Source organism: Marmota monax, unplaced genomic scaffold, assembly GCF_021218885.2.
Source record: "Marmota monax isolate L192 unplaced genomic scaffold, Marmota_monax_Labrador192_F-V1.1 WCK01_AAM20220418_F8-fsc00026, whole genome shotgun sequence".
NCBI lineage: Eukaryota > Metazoa > Chordata > Mammalia > Rodentia > Sciuridae > Marmota > Marmota monax.
The window spans coordinates 9,489,768-9,508,690 of record NW_026693108.1 but is presented as its reverse complement, the minus strand read 5'-3'; the positions used below and the strand labels follow the sequence as shown (position 1 = coordinate 9,508,690).

Here is an 18,923-nt window from a genome sequence, read left to right as displayed (position 1 = left end):
TCTTACTTGTTATGAGAGACTCTAGAGGATATGTCTTGTAACAAAGAACTCTTGCACAGGAAATCCAAAATTACAGGGTTGGGATCCTACATCTAGTAGAATGCAGATCATCTGTACTTGGAAAAATTACTTATTATTCTTAAGTTTCTACTCCTTCACTTGAAAACTATGGATAATATTGTCTACTTTAAAGATGATTTAAAGTGTCACTGAAGTATATTTGATATACAAAAATTGCACATATTTAATGTAGGCATATTGATGAGTTGGGGCATGTACATACACTATGGCTACAATCAAGACTTTTGTGAAGTTCAGCGCAGATAATGGTAAAGATTTATGAGCTAATATATTGGTTGCCTTACTTTTTACTCAAAACAATAGCTTTATCTATTTAGTAACACACTGGGACTATTCAAAGCAAAAAAAAAAAAAAAAATGCTTAAAGAGGACCAGATGCAGCCACTCTGCCAGGAGAGGACATTTAAAAAGTCTATAAAAGGTCACCAGCTGCAAGGATTCTGGCTCTTGAATGCACCTTCCACATTTTAGAGGATTTCTCTTCCTCTTCATATTATTTTTTCTACCATTTTGTAAGCTTCCAGAAGTTTAGTGCATGCTCGAGGGGCTGGGTTGAACACCTACCTAGCACCAAACAAACAAACAACGACAAAAAAAGCATGGTCAATTTGTTTTATTTGTAGTGTCAAAAATTTCTTTTTTGTGTGTACCTTACTACTAAGCTGTATCTTCAGCCCATTTCATTATTTTTATTTTGAAACATGGTCTCACTAAGTTGCTTAGGGCCTTACTAAATTGCTGTGGTTGGCTTCAAACTTTCAATCCTCCTGCATCAGCCTCCTGAGTTGCTGGGATTACAGTCATGCACTACCACTCCTGGCATGATACGTAGTTTCTTAGATGTAACTTTAAATAGCATATTGATATATGAAATAGAGGATGCATCCACATTTTTCCTCATGAAGCAAGATATTTGCAGCCAATATTGATATAGTCACTTCTAAATCAGTATGTTTAATCAAGCACCTGTGTTTAATACCCTCTAAATAGAATTACCTTGAATGTAAGTGCTATTAAGTACATAATAACTCCCTGAAGCCTTCAAATAATCCTCTTGACTTATAGTTACTTTCTTCACTAGAAAAATTGCCATTTACTGAGACTTCCGCCAAGGGATGTTCTTCCAAATCCTGTCATGGGTTTGAGAGCCTGAAGTTCCACCAGTTAATTGCTGTACAATCCATATTATTCTGGCCTTTCTTCAAAAGCAGTGTTTTTAATACAAATCCAATAGCTTTATTTCTATGTTTGACTAATTTGAGTTATTAAAATTGAAACTCAGTTATGTAGTACTTGTTCATGTCTTCCAAAGAAAGCTTGTTGTGATTTGTCAATTTGAATTGGTTAAATCTAATTGTCTAATTTTTCTAGTCCATCCAGTGCTACTCTCTACATTATATTTGCCAGTTTTCTATCTGATTTTTTTTTCTTCATCCTGCTCTTCAAATGTACCACAGTGGCTATTTAGGGATTTGTTTGCTAGGTTTTTTGGTTTTTTGTTTTGTTTTGTACTGGGAATTGAACCCAGGGTGCTTAACCACTGAGCCTCATCCCCACACCTTTTATATATATATTTAAGAGACAGGGTCTCGCCAAGTTGCTAAGTGCCTAGCTAAGTTGCTGAGACTGGCTTTGAACTCATGATCCTCCCACCTCAGCCTCCCAAGATGCTGGGACTATAGGCATATGCCAAGGCACCTGGCTTGTATGCTGTTTTTGAGGAACATGTTCAGTATTACTTTAATAGGACATCAAAGTGAAGCTCTGAATGCCTATGAGGCACCTAGACATTCATTCAAGTTGCAGGACATACGAGGGAGGACTGTGATTTGATGCATGTGTGTGTCATTCTTTTCCCAGGCTGTCACTCTTCCCATAATCTTTCATTCAAGCTTTGAATGAATCCTTCATTCATCCCTTTGCATGGGTTTCAGTCTCACCCCTAGAGTGACTGGGTCTTATGTACTGAAACTGTAAGATTTTTAAAAATCTGGTGGAAGAATCAAGTTCTACAATTACTGGTAGGCATTAAAATGACTTTTTATAGAAACTTGAGTAGGTTTCTCTATTTTTTTTTCTGTCTAAATGTTCACATCTGTGGATATGAGAGAACTGTGGCTTTTATAAAATGATGAAGACGGCATAGGGTGAGTACAGGGTGAGAGGACAGGGCTTGGCCCAACAAATTCAGATGTGTAAATTCAGAGTTAAACATACTTAGCACTCGGCTTGTTTTTGTGCCACATGTCTTACCTTCACCCTGCAGCATGCTTCACATTTATCTTTTTATTTATGTATATGCGACACACACGTACAACACACACATATCAAGAAGAACACCAAAGCTTAAGGGTCTCAGGGTTAAACACTAGACGAAGCTGTGATTGCCTGGAAGAAGCTAGAATGCATGTTATATAGAGGACTAAGGAACCAACTCTCCAGGCTCCACTTAATGAGCTTCCAATAGGAAGTACAGAGCCATGGCAAATTCACGGCCCAGGGAATGGGAACGCAGGAGGAGATGGGGTCTGGCGCAGGGGACAAGGAGATAGACACTGAGCACTGATCATGGAGAAGTCCCCGTGCTGAACTTTAAATGGAACATGAAATCTTCAAGGCAAACAAATGTAGCTCTGTATCAACCTTCTAAGACCTAGCTGGTGAGATACTGACCGAGGACCCAAGGGAAGAATTTAAGTCTGGAAGGTGTCTTCTGAATTGGCTTGTCCAACCTGCTCACTGACTGGACCTCTCTCTCTCCATGTTAACAAGCTCCAAGCCAGGCCATGGCAGTGTGACCCAGTCTCCTTTGTGCATCCAGAACTCCCAGCAGGACCCAGTGCACCCTGCAGGTGACAGCCCTGTGCAGATCAGCAGGCTACAGCAAGGACAGTGGTAAGAAAGAGAGAGGCTGCACAGGCAGGATTGGGGGATTTTTTACATTCATTTTTTAGGAAAAAAAATCAATAGGCCTGCTTCAAAAGATAAAAAACAAACAAACAAAAAACAAAAACGGGAATTCTGTAGATAAAAAAGACAAACGAATAGTAGTAAGAAGTGTGAGACCAGTCAAATATGATGACACTTTAGTTAATATTTAAAAACCTCTAAAGTTGTGAAGTGGTATATTTATTTTTTGAAAATATAACAGAATAGAAATATTTATGCTGTAAGTTAACATACCTAACTACTACTGAAATAATCCCTAACAACTACTATGATCACAGGGCAAAAGACACCTCACACCCCGAAATAGGATTTTTTTTTTTTTTGATAGTAGGGATTGAACCCAGGGGTGCTTAACCACTGAGCCACATTCCCAGTCCCCTTTATTGTGATACAGGGTGTTGCTAAGTTGCTTAGGGACTCACTAATTCTGAGGCTGGCCTCAAATTTTCTCAGCCTCCTGAGCTGGCCTCAAATTTGATCAGCCTCCAGAGCTGCTGGACTTATGGGCAGGCATCACTATGCCCAGTACAAACAGGAAATTTTTACCTTCAGGGTGATTTGTTGGTATAGATGTTGCAAAATGTGCTTAATATCATACTATGGACCACAGTTTCACCTGACTATACAATAATAAGCCATCCAGAAAGTGAAAAATTATAACATTTATGAGAACGCTTGGGCACCAGGGACATTTCTAATGGGGAGAATTGCATTGGCTCAGCAGCAGTAGCATGAGAACAGGAAATCTTCACTGATTAGTGCCATGTTCTTGAAATTTCAGCAACCTTTATAGCTTTTGCACTTTTCCAAAATGCAAAGGACTTAGATGGCTTTTCCAAGGAAAGCCTCGTAGCTTCCGAATGGCTGTGTCTCAGCTCTGCTGTTCTCCACAGGTTGCTAACCTGGCCTCAAGCATTGGAGAGATATGGAAAAAAGTCAGAGAATGCACTTCCCTGAACCGTGTTTGTCACATGTCACTGGTCATGGTGGCCACTGCAGTCCCCATGTGCTGTCATACTGAACCAGTATGATGAATAAGAAGGAACCCTGTGGCTGACATTCTAGTCCATTCCAGGGGAATACAGAAAATGCTGGAACAGGATGCCGACCACTATTACCAGGTAGCTGTCATTGAGTTAATTCTAAAAACGTGTCCCCTGCATCAGTCAGACCTGCCTTCCCATACGACCTCTTCCAAGCATGAGTCCCTGGAAAAGTACTCCACTTCCCCTCATCCATGAAAATGAAAATAGCACCGCCTACTTCCCATGGTTGGAGAAGCATGAGCAGTTGGATACAGCACCTCTCCTCCTAGCAGACGCAGTGACGTTTGATTACTTTCCCTACAATTTCCGTAAATTTGTCAGGCATAAAGCCAAGGCAACTGCTTCTACCTTGCAGGGATTTGCCAGTTTTCTCATCCTTCCACTCAGCTCAGACGTCTGCCAGACACAAGAGTGACAGTGCCTTCATGCATTCTCCTCTCCACCAAGCTAGGCCTCAGCATGAAATTCTGTTCCTGAAAACAATAGTCCTCTCGTTTGCTGGAATAAGGATGAGGTAATTATTGAACAATCTAAGCCACAGAAATGATTAAGGTGCCGGTGGCATTTACTTATGCAGAAAGATAAACACAGTTAAACAATTGTAAGTTGGTCAAATGGTAAGAAGGATAAAAAAAAAATCCATGAACAAATATTTAAAGGGCATGATGTATCCAAGGATAGGCAGGAATTATTTACAGAAACTCAGAGATGAATAAAGCATGTGGTGGAATAGAAAGACATTAAGCAATGAGCTTCTGACTGTCTTAAAGGCCTTTATAAAGGGAGAGAACTATTGGATCTTGGAAAAAACAAATAACTGCCTGTCCAGCATTCAAGAGTTTTCTGAAGAAAGACACTGTCCAGATTGTAGCTACTGAACCAACAGCTATACCTCACTCACAAAGCACGCAGCAAGAGGAAATGATAGAACTCGGTCTATAAACTTATTATTATAATACTGCAGTTGCCATGTCTTTACCGTCTCTCATGTCTTTGGGAGCTCTTCATCATTCTGACAGGAAGTAAAATAAAAAAAAAATCAAAAACACATGTAAAAAAGTTGCCTTATGGTCAGCAGGGCTCATAATTATGTATCTATATGTAATAGATGGGTACAAAAGAGAATGTAGCAACATTAGTTAAAATTGCTAGATGTTAATAAAAGCCAACACATCATTGAAGACATTCTACATGTAGAAAGTAAACTATGTCAAATAAACCATTCCCAAGCTTATAACCATTTCTTTCTATATAATGCTTGAATTTGAGTGATGTTTGTCATTAAGTCAATTAATCACTATCTTAAGTTGCCAAATATTATGTGCTATGGTAGTAGTTGAGGAGTCTGAATATAGTTATGGCTAATGACAAATGTATTTTATTTAACTATAAAGACCAAACTTAAGACTAACTCTTAAAACCATTCAGATTTTTCCATTTTATGAAGACAAGTCACTCAATCCACACATTCTTCTTCCCAAGTAAGGAAACACCACATGCTGCCTAACCATGGTACCAACTGAGCACTAGTAGTCTGGCAGAAAATCAGGTCACATGGTGGCTATAGTGAATCCACTCAGTTAGAAATCCAAATATAGCATACCTATGGAAAGATGATCACATGAAGGGTTCAAATGGGGTAAATGATAGGTCTAAAAAGGTATTTTGATGCAAAATTTACCTGCATTGTTGTAAAAAAGGTACAAATTTATTGTGAAAATATGAATGCCAAATACTGTAAAAGTGTGAAAAGAACCGTGAACTGATTCTTGGATTGGATTGGTGACCTTGAAAAAAGTAGTTTGTTGGTGAAGGAAAAAAAAAACAATTAGAAAGGGTTCAAAGGAGACTGATGAAGGGAGCTGCAGACTTCTCTCTCATGGGGTTTTGCCAGTAATAACAGTTAATCCAACAGGGATGCACGACCCAAGGGGGCTATGTTTTTAAAGTGGAATGTATTACCACAGATTTATTTCATGGTCAGAATAATACAATAGGATGTGGAAATCTTACAGTGAAGAGAGAAGATAAGTGGATTAATGACCCCAAATGGCTGAGAAGATGTACTGCTCAGTTTGGGGGTTTTCTTTCTTAGCCCAGAGCACTAAGAGTTCAGCCCCATGTTCAGGATGAAAAAGAAGAGCAAACAGATAGATCTTCAGACCAGCTTCCCAAAGTAGTTGTGGAGTGTATGGAAATTTATGAAATGGAAATGAGGACACAGCTGAGATTAGGGGTGGGAAAAAATTAAAAGAGATTTGGACAAAGACCTGCTTGAGATTATTGACTATGCGTTTGACACATTTGAAGAAAGACCAGTTCGGATGGGTGATTTCTTTTTTCTTTCTTTCTTTCTTTCTCTCTCTCTTTCTTTCTTTCTTCCTTCCTTCCTTCCTTCCTACCTTCCTTTCTCTCTCTCTCTCTCTCTCTCTCTCTCTCTCTCTCTCTCTCTCTATCATCAAAATAGCTGAGTAAATGTAGGTACAAAATAGATAGGCTCTTGGATACATGGATTAAGTAAGGTTATGAGGAAAGAAGAGCCAGATAAAATGTCAGTGAGATAGCTCCAAAGAGCATGTGGCTAGACTCCTAAGGCAGCAGCAGTCATCTTTGTGCACCTTCCAGAAAGCAAATGGCATGGTGCACACGTGAGTGAGGCTCCATAACCTTGTGTTTCCAGAATCAGTATTAAGCATAAGATGTAAGGGGCTAGGGTTATGGCTCAGTGGTAGAGCGTTCACCTAGCGCGTATGAGGCACTGGTTTTGATCCTCAGCATCACATAAAAATAAAGAAATAAAGGCATTTTGTCCATCTACAACTAAAAAATATTAAAATAAAAGGATAAGATGTAACAACTTCATATAAAATGACTATGAGCCAAGTCACTAATTTAAAAGCAGCAAAATAATACAGGCAGGATTTAGGTTTCTAACAGTGTGTTATGTTCATGATCAATTTGTGACCCTATGACCTTGGTGAATGTAATCAATAGGCTTTTTATTAGAAATAAGAAATACTTAAAATACATGCTACTGAAGAATTAATGAAAAAGTAATAAAATATTTAACAAAATTCATTACATAATAATTAAAACACTACAAGCAGTCCTTTTAGATCAATTTTGCAATTTATTAAGGAGAAAACACCATTATGTGCCACATCCACATCTGTAAACCATCATATTCCTATGACAAAAATGACTTGGTAAGCCAGGGGTAGTGGCACATGCTTGTAATCTCAGCAGCTTAGGAGGCTGAGGGAGGAGGATCACAAGTTTGAAGACAGCCTTAGCAAAGGCAAGGTGCTAAGCAACTCAGTGAGACAGGGCCTCAGATGTGATTCAGTGGTCAAGTGCCCCTGAATTGAAAGCCAAAGATTTGGTAAAATAGAGTACATTTTTTCAAATTGTCCCCAAACCTCACAAAACAATCTCTACTTTTGAGTAAACTTACTTATATCCTTGATTTTAATGTTAATAAAACACTATTACAACAAAAGTAACTTGATTCCAACAACAGTAATTGGATAACTATTAATCTAATCATAAGATGTATATATTGCTAACATCCTATTACTCTGGGAAATAATATGCATTCCATTAATAAAGAGTTTCCAGTATAATAGAGAAATGAAACATTATAAGAAGTGGGGAAGACAGATTTCGTTGAATACTGTCTGTGTCACTTGGTAGATATTAGTCTTGACAAAGCCCAAACTCCTTGAACCTCAGTTTTTTAGGCTGTGTATTGGCAATGAATCTCAACTGTTATGGTTTGGATTTGGAATGTCCCCAAAGACTCATGTGTTGATGGCTTGGTCCTTTATGGAGCAATGTCCATAGGTATGGCTTTGGGGAAATGATTAAATCCTGAGGGCTCTGACCTCAACAGATCAATACATTAATGGCTTCATAATTTGAATGGACTGTCAGTCTGTGGTGGAGGGTGCCAGGGATTAGATATGTCCCCAAGAAAACACTCCCAAGGACTATTTCCTTCAAGTAGTCCATTCAAATTAGGGAGATAGGACCTGATTGAAGGGAGTGGTCCCTGAGGGTGTGCCCTTGGTGGCAATATCTAGTTCCCAGCCCCTTCCACTGTGGACTGAAACCCTGAGCTAAAATAAACTTCCCTGTTCTAAATTGGTATCCTCAAGTATTTTTTACAGAGATGAAAAGTTGACTAGTACATCAACTTTTGACATAATTAAATAATGTAAATGGCAAGTGATAATCAGTACTGGTTAAGAGAACTGGAGTCTAGTAACCTGGACTTTAATCCCAGCTCCACTCATTAAAGCTATGTGAACTGGAGGATTTTACTGATTTTTCTTGTTGTTGCTGTTTCAAATTCCTCGTTTTTAAAATGCAGAGATGGTTAATATTAGTGTTTTGCCCATTAATGGCAAGCAGTGTACTAATGGATGCATACTGTAGAGGACCTACCACATAGGTTTCTTGGGAAGATTCAAAAGTGCACATGACCAGGGTTAGGAGCCACGTTGACAGCTGTTCCACACACTAATAGCAACTCTGTAGTCGTAGCCACTGCTATGTGTGCACTAATCTCAACTGACATTTCTGCACTGTGAAATCCATCCTGAGGAATACAGAATCTTCCGTTTACTCAGCAAGGACATGTGCAGTGTTGGTTGTGTGCCAGGCACAGGTGAGGCTCACTCAAGTGACTGTCCCCTACCATCACACCAGTGGGTCCCAATTAATGCTAGTATTAAAGATCCACAAGAGTATTAACAGAAACATACATTCCATAGAAATATCTCACAAAATGAATAGCCTTATAAAATGAGCCATTCCCCTGAGTGACAAAGTAGGGACTACCCCATATAATTCAGAAATGGTGTCCAGATTCCTACTGCTCTCCCTTGACACCTCTGACCTCAAGAAAAAGTTGAATTTCTTGAAATGAACACTGGGACCATAGTAGATTAAATTACTAAGCTGTTTTTTTCTAGTCATGCCAACACCATTGGCTTAGAATTGTGCTAACCTCTCTAAATTGGTCACTTACATATTTGAGTTTACCTTTATGGGTTTATTTCTTCAGCTCTTAGGTGATAAAATAACAATATTTAAATTATCACATACACCCTACATGATCTAAATTGTCCTTTTGGTCTAGAAGTTTCTCATCATTTGGAATGAAATTAATGTAAAATATTAAAAGGAAGGAAAATCTAGAATTCCAGAACTAAATGAATAAATTAAATTGAAAATATTTTCCCTTTAAATTTCTGCTATTCTTTTTAAATTAAGTCAATTTTCAAAATTTAGAGGACTTACCACTTTACACAGAGGAGGTTCGTAGTTTGAAAATAATTGTTATTAAAGTAGCATTTTAAAAGAATTGAAGAGGTACCTATATTTCCATTTCTATTTTGCATAATGGTCAAGAAATGGACACAGCCTGACGTCTGTCAACTGATGAATGGATAAAGAAAGCACAGTATGTATTCATAATGGAATACTATACAACATGAAAAGAATAAAATTCTGTCATTTGCAATAATATGGATGGAATTGGGGATAGTTATGTTAAAAACTGAAAATAAGCCAGGAACAGAATGGTAAGTCCCCCATGATCTCACTCATGTGGGAAATGTAAAAAGTTGATCTCATAGGAGTGGAGAGTAGAATAGGAGTCACCAGCGGATGGGAGAGTATGGGGAGGTGGGAGAGAAAGGTGATCAATGTGTACTGGGTTAGTTCTGTTGTGAAACTGCAGACTAGGGAGACTTTAGATAATGATAATGAACCATGAATTCCAAAGCTAGGTGAAAGGATTTCAAATATTTTACCATTAAAAATGATAAATGTTTGAAGAGATAGATCTTTAACCTGATAAAAACATTATTCAATATATATGTATATCAAAATATCATGTAACACCCCATTAATACATATAATGTATGAAGCTATGCTTGGTTATAAATAAATTTAAAAATGAATAAAATAATATTAAAGTCATAAAATTATTAACAAAAAAACATAAATTTGCTGCTGAATGTAGAACTATCCTAAAAATTCTGCTAATGTGCAATATAAAGTAAAATTTGTAATTGATGTGAGGAGTGAAAAGGGAGGGGGGCTCAGTGCCTCTGAAATATTTGTCAAGGGATTTATTTACTGGATAATTGACCATTCAGTATTAGCTATTTTCTAAGTATATATAAACTCAACTGACTCTTTGAGTAGAACTCAACCCAAAACAAACCATGTTTTTTAGCTTTAATTATACCTAACTTAACCTAGTAAGCTATTTTATACTTTGTCACGGCATTTTTAAGTTTATTGCACCATGGCAGTGTTAACCATGTTTAGAAATCTATACAAAATATTTCCCATTCGTTGAAAACAAAATAATTAAATAATTAAGCATAAGGAAAAAAATATATGTATAAACAAGCAACATATACGTTTTTGTCTCTAATATTATTTCATTTAACAATACAGTAATATTCCCATAAGATTTTTCATTAAGAAACCGCACTGCAAAATATCCCTTGTTTAAAAAAAAAAAACAAAAACTAGACATTTCAATTTAGAAACGCTATAATTTTAACCAACTATAATAATTAACAAAAAACATAGGATGTTAGCAACAGGTATTATCAAAAGATGTATAGCAAGATTCCTGCAGTCTTAGCAAACAAAAACAAAAGAAAAAAAAAGCAACCAAAACTAAAGAATAAAAACAAAAAACACTTCCAAAGAAAAGGAATGTGTCTTTAGTGGTAGGAAAGTTATCTTATTTTACTTTGATCTGAACACTGACTTTTTCTTATAATCATATGGTAATGGCTCTAAAATAGTAGCCCAAATACTGGAAGTCTTGTGATTCCTATTTGCTGATGGTTACTTTCTTAGAGGGTAGATACTTCTTCCCTTGCACAGAACCTTGTAAGAAGAAAGGACACTTCTCATTTCTTTGGAAACTGATGAATTTCACTACCACACTGGAACAAAGCAGTTTTGTTTGTGTAGGTGCACATACATTTCTACTTTATAAATGACATATTAACTTGAAAACACATTATAAGTAGCTCATTTTTCATTCCTTATTTCTTTTGACACCCTATAATTTATTTTAGGTAAGATGTGTTAGTAAGAAAGCCACATACCACTGATTAAACTTACATGGCCTATAATGCCATGGCTTCTATGATAGTAGCCAAAAAATAAATGAATTGCAAGAAACATTGCATTAGTCACACCAAAGATTTTTGAAAGGTTATTATCCTGTAAGCAATCAAGGTTCTTATTTGGTTTAAAAATTCAAAGTAAAAATGTCACGCATTTAGGATAAAATGTTTATTATACATAACTGCATTAATTTTCTGTTTAAGTTTTCATTTTTTAGTATTCCAAATAAAACTATTTGTGAAATGTTGATTTCCTGTGTATTCCTCTTTCTTTAGTTAATGTAACATATCCTCTAAATATGTATCTTCATATGTTATGTAAGCCTTAAAAGGAGATTGCTTATATTTTTGTTTCTTGTAAATAACTCACAACCATGTACTTGATCTCTAATCCCTTTAAAATAAGATAAAATCCATGTATTTATTTAGGAAAAATAAAAAAACAGATTTAAAATAATGTCTTTATTTCCAAAATGATTTAGTTAGAGCAGTGTGGTTCAAGGCCATGTTTGTGAGCTTTGGACCTGTTGACCTTCCTTGTTCCACTCCAATACAAGGCAATGATGAATCAAATCATTACAAGGAATCAAATAAAGATGTGCACTCAGTAATGACTATCAGCTGTCAGTAAGAACATACAAGAACTCATACAAGAGCACACGATGCCACTGGAGGGTTATTTTTAATTCTATGCAATGAGGGAAGACTTCTCAAAGGAGATGATACTTTCTCTGAGCTTTCAGAGACAGGAATATTTCATGAATAGGAATAATTTCAACAGGTGAATATAAAAAGGAGGGGGAGATTCTAAGCATTCTTAAAAAAAACATACAGAAAAAATGACAAGGATTTTGAAGCAGTTAATGAGGGGGCTTCTGAGTTGTGATTGGAGTCTCTGGAAGTAGGGGAGGGGAGAGGAAGGTGAGTCAGGAAGACAGCATGGAGTGGCAGTGTCCATGAGCACAGCTAATAGCCATCCTGAAAATGGCCCTCACAGACCAAGTCCATCAGTGCAACAATTGCTCTATGTGGGAAGAGGGGTTGTGAAGGTGAGGATGGGAGTAGCGTTTCAACTCCACACTCTTTACATTAAGTACTCCTCAATGCGTATTAAAAAGTTCCTAAATTTAGGAAATGTCTACTACCTTTCCCTATGACACAAAATACGGAGCTATTCTTTGTTTTATTTGCAATCATGGCAGCCTGTATTATCCACAATTGTTTTTCTCAACAGGATAGTTTCCCCACTTCCAAGCCTTGGCTTCGTTCTTTCTACCTGTCCTTAAACCTCTGAATCTTTCTCAGATGTCAGTTCTCAACTTGTAGATCTGAGCATGGGGCACCCTGACTGCTTCATCTAATTAGATCCTTCCCCAGAACACCCTCTCCTCCACCATTCTCTGCCTTACAATTCTCTACCTCTACAAACTTATAGGACTTTTATTTCGGTAGTTTCTTATTAATTTGTTCCCGCCCATATGCAGTGACTTTCTGCCCCATGTTTCTGAGCTCCATCATGGGAGTAACTATGTCAGTTCTATTCACCAATCTGAAGATAACACCTGCAGCAGGGCCTGGCATATTGTAAAATTTCCATAATTATTTGTCAAATTGAGGATTTGCAAGTATAAAACCTCCACCCCTAAAAGTTGCAACTTTAAATTAACAAGTCAGATTTTAAAAGCTTCCTGGGGCAATTATTGTGCAGAGTACATAAGAAATAAAAAAATATTCTTAATATATTTCTCAAAATAATCTTTACATAATTAATTAATTATATTTAATATAGAAGTATATCAATATATACCAATGTATAAATTATATAATATAAATTTTTATATATTTCCTAAAATAATACTTAAGTACTCAAATAATAATACAGAGCTAAATATAATATAGAATTGTATCTATCAATATGTAATGTGCATAATATAAGATTTTAATATCTGCTTAAAGTTAACAATACTAATGAACTAATTTCTTTTTGACACACAAGATCTATGTCTATATTTTTCTCCACTAAAGAACATATTTCTTTCTATAAGGAAATATAAGGGAAACAAAAGGAAAGGTTCTGAGGAAATTGCCTTCTAACTTTTCTTCCATTCTCCCACCAAAAATAAGGTAGTGAAGTGAACTCAGATGCAGTTTGGTATCATCTCAGGTTCTTGACTACCAAGAGAGCAGTCAAAGTTGAAAACAGAAATCGACTATTAGATAGCTTTGAAATTTCTGTACAGTAGAAAGAAATACACCCCATCTTTTCTAAGATTAAATATAAAACTATCTATTAAGTATAAAGCTAACCCTCCTTCATCACCCAATGTCACACATAGGGTTTGTTGTCCACATTTATAATCTACTTGCTATATATTTAAAGAATGCACTTAATAACTCTGTGTCATTGTATCAAAATAAGTCTATTTAGAAGAGAATGCATTCATATACTTTAAAAAGAGATGGTAAATTCAGAGCTTGCTGTTGTGAAAACTGTACTTCAAATGACACTCTGATTATAAGAGGGGAGAGGCCAACGGGTTAGCTCATGACAAGGTGGAGCTCCACCATCAACAGTAATCAGAGCAGGAGACTTGTCATAGCACAAGGTGTGCTGGGGAAGGCTCTAGGCTAAAGCAAAAAGCAAAAATTCACTTTTCCTAAAAGCTTGTACTCTGGTGGGAAAGATCATTTCCTCCCTACTCTATAAGAAGTTTCTCCTCTGCTATTTATATAATTGTATTTCCCTTAGGATGTGCACTCTGACATTTCTGATGTTTGCCTTTTAAGGTTGAAACTAAGAGCAAGTCATCCCTAATTTCTTATTGAAACAATGAACCATTGTCTTCTTAAAATATTTAGTGTTAGTCTTTGTTTTAAAAATAAAACCACATATTAAAACTTTTGGTCATGAACTTGTAAATGTGTGAACACACATACATTCGAAAAACATGCAAAACATATGCTTCTCTTCCCTGTCTTCTAGCCACAGGGCCCTTAAACAAACACAGCTGAGCACGGAGAATACAATGTGCCAGGCAAACGCATACTCCTATTAACGTAAATACATTCTTCTGTTTCCTGCCAAGCCCACTCTGTTATGAAAAGCAAGCAATCCCCATTTCTCTTTCACAACACCCCACATGCTCCTACAACAACCACCCTTAGCAACTGCATGTGCAGACAAGCAAGAGAGGGACGACGGGCTGGGCTCCATCTCCTGAGTGGGTTGCCTTCTCAGACCCTGACATTCTAAAGTCAGCAAAAGGTCATGCTGGACGCTAGTTGTTTCTCAAAATAAAAATGATGGTAATAATAATAATAATAATAATAATAATAATAATAACTATAGAAGGTAACTATTATGGTCATCTACATGTAGTCATTTCTTGTCTGTTCATGTAGTTAGAGGTTTTTAAATTAAAACTGTCTCATATTAGGGATTTACACTTCTCCAACACCCCTCTCCCCCTCAGACTCATCCTTCTTGGGATTCACTGTGCTCTGTCCCCATACCAAGATTTGATGAAGGGACTTCAGAGCTAGCTCTCAGAGCCTCTATCTGATAATCAGCTCTCTGGTAAATCTCACACTAGTTCCTTAGTTCACTCCCCCGCACACACTCTGCTCACTTCTTACTACAGCCCCTGCTGAGGGCACCATAGGGGATCACAGCAGCACTGCGACCCCAGGAGGTTTCTGGAGGTCAAGGGAAGCCAGGCACCTAGGAATTCCTGAGCCTCAAATCATACTGTGAGCAGCAGGAGCGATCCTAGAGTTGCAGAGAGGAAGATCCCTTCCCCCATGTCCTACAGTCAGACTCCTTGCCCAGGGAAGCTAGCTAGGAGTCTGGGAGTAGAGACAGGTTTCCCAGCTCCCGGCCCGCGGGCGACTGGAGAGCACCCAGCCAACTTGCCAGCTCTTGGCGGGGTTGAGTTTTTAGCGGCTACAGGTTGCCTGACAGCAGATTCACAGCTCCCCGCGGAAGGCGCTCAGAGGGAGACCTGGGGGGTTGGGGAGGGGTGGACAGCCGGGATGGAGGAGGGAAAGAGGGCGGGGATGCCCGAGCCCGGTGGAGCTCCAGCCGGGCTGGGGAGACCGGAGCCAGCCGAGGCGCACCTCGCAACAGTGACCCACACAGACCTTGGCGCCGCAACCTCCGCTTCTTGAGGCCGAAGATGCGCACTTTGGAGAAGATATCCACCAGGTTGCCATTGCAGAGCCCGCGGTTCTTGCTGGGGCTGCTCCGCCTCCTGCTGGCAGACGGCCGGTCCCAGTGCTGCTCCCGCGCCTGCCGCTTCTGGCGGATCAAGCCGCTGGCGATGGCCGCGGCCATGGTGGTCCAGGGAATGGGTCCGGGGAGGGAGGGGACAGAGGAAGGGGAGCTGGGGGCACCGGAGAGGAAAGGGGCGGCGCAGACCAAGTCTCGCCCTCGGGAAAGCAGAGGGAGGGGCGGTGTGGCGGGGTTGGGGAGAGAGGTCTGGGCTCTCAGTCCCGACTAGGACCCATCGCCCTGTCTACCTAGCGCGGGGCCAGGCGCGTAAATGCGCCCGGGGCGCAGCGGGATGAACCCCGGGAGCCCGAGGTCCTGGCCTCCGCCTCCCAGACTCGTCTGAGTCCTGAGTCCAGAGCGGGACTGCAGCTGCGGGCGCTCCCGGTCACCCGGAGTCGCCGGAACCCTCTCGGGGGTCGCCACCGCAGCAAGCTCTGTCTTCTTGCCCGGCCCGCCTCCCCCGCGGGAGGTAGAGCCGGCCGCTTCCTTCTTGAGCACCGGGTGGAGGACGAGTCCGGCAGTGTCTCAGAGGGTCCGTGGGTCCAGGGCGTGCTGGACAGGTCTCAGCGCCCGGCTCTAGCTGCCCTCGGGCAGGTGCCGCCGCCGCCGCCTGCTCTCGGCTTCTGGCGGTGATTGTCAAGTGCTTTGGAAATCAGCATCTGGAGAGAGCAATCTTCTCCCCTGAGATCGCTAATCAAAGCGCTGCGTTCCCACCCCACTACACCCCCACCACCTATGTGGTCTCCCTCCTATGTATCTCTTTAGAACGGAAAAAAAAAAGTATTTATAATAATGATTTAAAATAATAAAACGAAAGCTAGAAAGGATTGCAGGGCGTGAGGTGATAAAACGCAGAGCCAAAGCAGGTGGAATGGAAGGAATATCGTGCGCTTTTTCTTAGAAGAAACTCGCAGGTTTCTGAGGCTGCCGCGGCTTAGCTGAAGCTTCTGGGTCTGAACGTGGCTTCTGGTCCACAGAAACTCTGAGCAGCGGTTGGAGGGCGAGGTGGTTTCTGCTCTCTGGGTTAATCCCTTTAGCACCAAAGTCCCCCCACTGCTGCTAGGAGGTGGGAAAAAGGAGACCAGGAGGGAGGAGAGTATGTCTGGAAGAAGGAAGTGCCTCTGCTCCTCACCTAGTCTACTCAAACTTGCTGAACTCTCCCTTCCTGTGTTAGGAAGGGTAGGTTTATCGTTTTGAAACGGCAACACAGAGCAAAAAGAGAGAAGAGAAGCCAGGCAAAATGTTATTATGTACTATGGAAAGACCCCATTCCCCAAACTCCTGGCCAGCCCTTGGAGCAGGAAATGACAGCCGCTGCCCGTGGATGGAATCAGCAGCTGGATAGGATCAATGTCCAGGAGAATATTGAAGAAGGCAGGACAGAAATATTGGGGGTATGGGAAAGGGGAAAGAAAGAATGTCGCAGCATTCTAGTGACAGCAAAAAGCAACCAGACGGAGGACACTCTAATATGAACTGCCGTCTTTTGGCAAGCTCTGTTACGGAGCAAAGCCATATGAACTGCGCCTGAAATTCAAATATAACAGCTGCTGCCTCCTCCCTTCGGCTTTCTGCCTGTGACCTGACAGTGCTGTCTTGGATAATATGAAAATATGAAAGTCCAAGAGGAAAGGAGAGGATGGAGGGCACCTGCAAAAAGGAGGTTGGGAGAGAAACACTTTATGCTTGGATGAACACCGATTTTGTGGTTTCTAGGATACACTGGAGTGGCTGAACCAAGCGTGGCTTTTGCTCCAGGCTTCTTCCCTATATTTTGCTTATCATCACAGGAAGGTAAAGCAAAAGAAATGTAAAACGAGAGTTCTTATAATTCAGTGCAAAGACAGAGAAAGAAGACTCATTTGATAATCAAGAGACTTGTAAAAATCTTCTCCGGTGACTGCGTTAGAGCTGAAAGGGGACACACACTGCACACACAGCCCTGGGAGCAGTTCTGAACCAAAACATACTTTTTCTTTGTCTCAGGAATAGGCAGAAAGTACTACAAAGACTCGCCACCAGGCAAGAGGGAGAATTGCCGCCAAGAACTCCTCACAGGGAGTCTGGACACCTGCTTCACACACTTATTCATGGCCTCTCCAAGAAGCAGGCGCTGCTCCACTGCTATTTATTATGTTTACTCTATATTTACTAACAAGTCTCCTTTGGGAAAGAGAATTTTATCTAATGGGGAGGGGGTGTGAAGATTTGGGTTCAGTGCAGATGACACTGACTTTAGGATAATGCATAACATTTAACATTAAAGGGCATACTCTGTAAATTTATTTTCTTCACCTTGCTGTTACATCTAAGAAAGACCTTAATTGCTTAAAGGAATATAGCAGCTACTTTGCCAAAGATTTGCAGTTTCTGATTACCAGGAGATAGTAAAAGTGGGGAAAATGGGATGTTAATTATTTTTGTCCTGCTTTTATGACTTTATTTTCTGTGTCATATGTCTTTGTTCTTCCATTTTCAGTGAGTATGTATTTATATTGTATTGCCCTGTACCTGCCTATAAAGAGGAGAGCCATCTATACAGAAATGGACATGCCTAATAAAATGCCTATTGACATATATCTGCCCTTTTCTGGTTCACTGGAAAAGCCCCACTGAACATTAAGAGCCATTACTCTTGACTTTCATTATTAAGGAGAAGCCATTTGGGCATTTTAGAAGTTCTACTTTAAAATTTCTGAATGAATTCATGATTAAAGCAAATTGTTTTATCTAAACCTTCTTGTAGTGCTTTTTATCAAAGAAGAAAATGTTAAGTGACCTTTTAAAACTACTACAACTCACCAGCACTCCTAGTTTGTTTTTAAAGATTTTTTAAAACTTTGGATGTATGTGCCAAGTATGTTAATTTGAAAAGAATGAGATTAAACTTCGTGTTATTATGACTATATTTTCTTTCCTGGCAGGTTTTCATACTGCAGTCATTTCCCAAATCTCTGGGTTGGGGAGGTAGGCAGGGAGGTGGTCTCTTGGCTCCTGTGGACCCTTTCTTGTGTTCACCAACCTCCGTATGAAGCTGAAATTCAGCACCGCGGACAGGGACCGTGCCCTGGCAGTTCCCAAGCAGAGGCCAGTAGCAGGGATTTCAAGAAGCTGCCTGTGACAAGTCTCTGATACTCTTCCCACTTAAACGCAGTTTTTCTCCACCCCCCCCCCCTTTTTATTCAGGATGGAATGGTAATTAATCCTTACAACTTCTAATGACGTTAATACCACACCTTGGATCACAAAGCCTTTCTGCTTTTTCGATAACAGAGAAATACTCTGCTTGCTTTCTTGATGCTTTCAGACCCCTGGCGCAGCGCCTGAACACCAGACTCCTGGGTCTAGGGGTATCTATTCAGATCGTGAATCTCACAGACCTCAAGAGGTCGTGTCTCTTCTTTGTGGTTTCTT

At 39.8% G+C, this 18,923-nt stretch overlaps 1 protein-coding gene across 3 annotated transcripts in view; it reads right to left on the bottom strand.

Moving 5' to 3' along the window:
• Fgf14 (fibroblast growth factor 14) overlaps positions 1 to 18,923 on the bottom strand; it is a 657,991-nt gene that overhangs the window by 214,518 nt on the left and 424,550 nt on the right. The window contains exon 1 of one of the 3 annotated variants that reach the window (XM_046454900.2): positions 15,380 to 16,164. The exons of the other annotated variants lie outside the window; for them this stretch is intronic. Coding sequence (XP_046310856.1) covers positions 15,380 to 15,572 — 193 coding nt within the window. The 5' untranslated portion in view covers positions 15,573 to 16,164. Of the gene's footprint in view, positions 1 to 15,379; positions 16,165 to 18,923 lie in introns of those variants that run through there. 3 annotated transcript variants of the gene reach the window in all.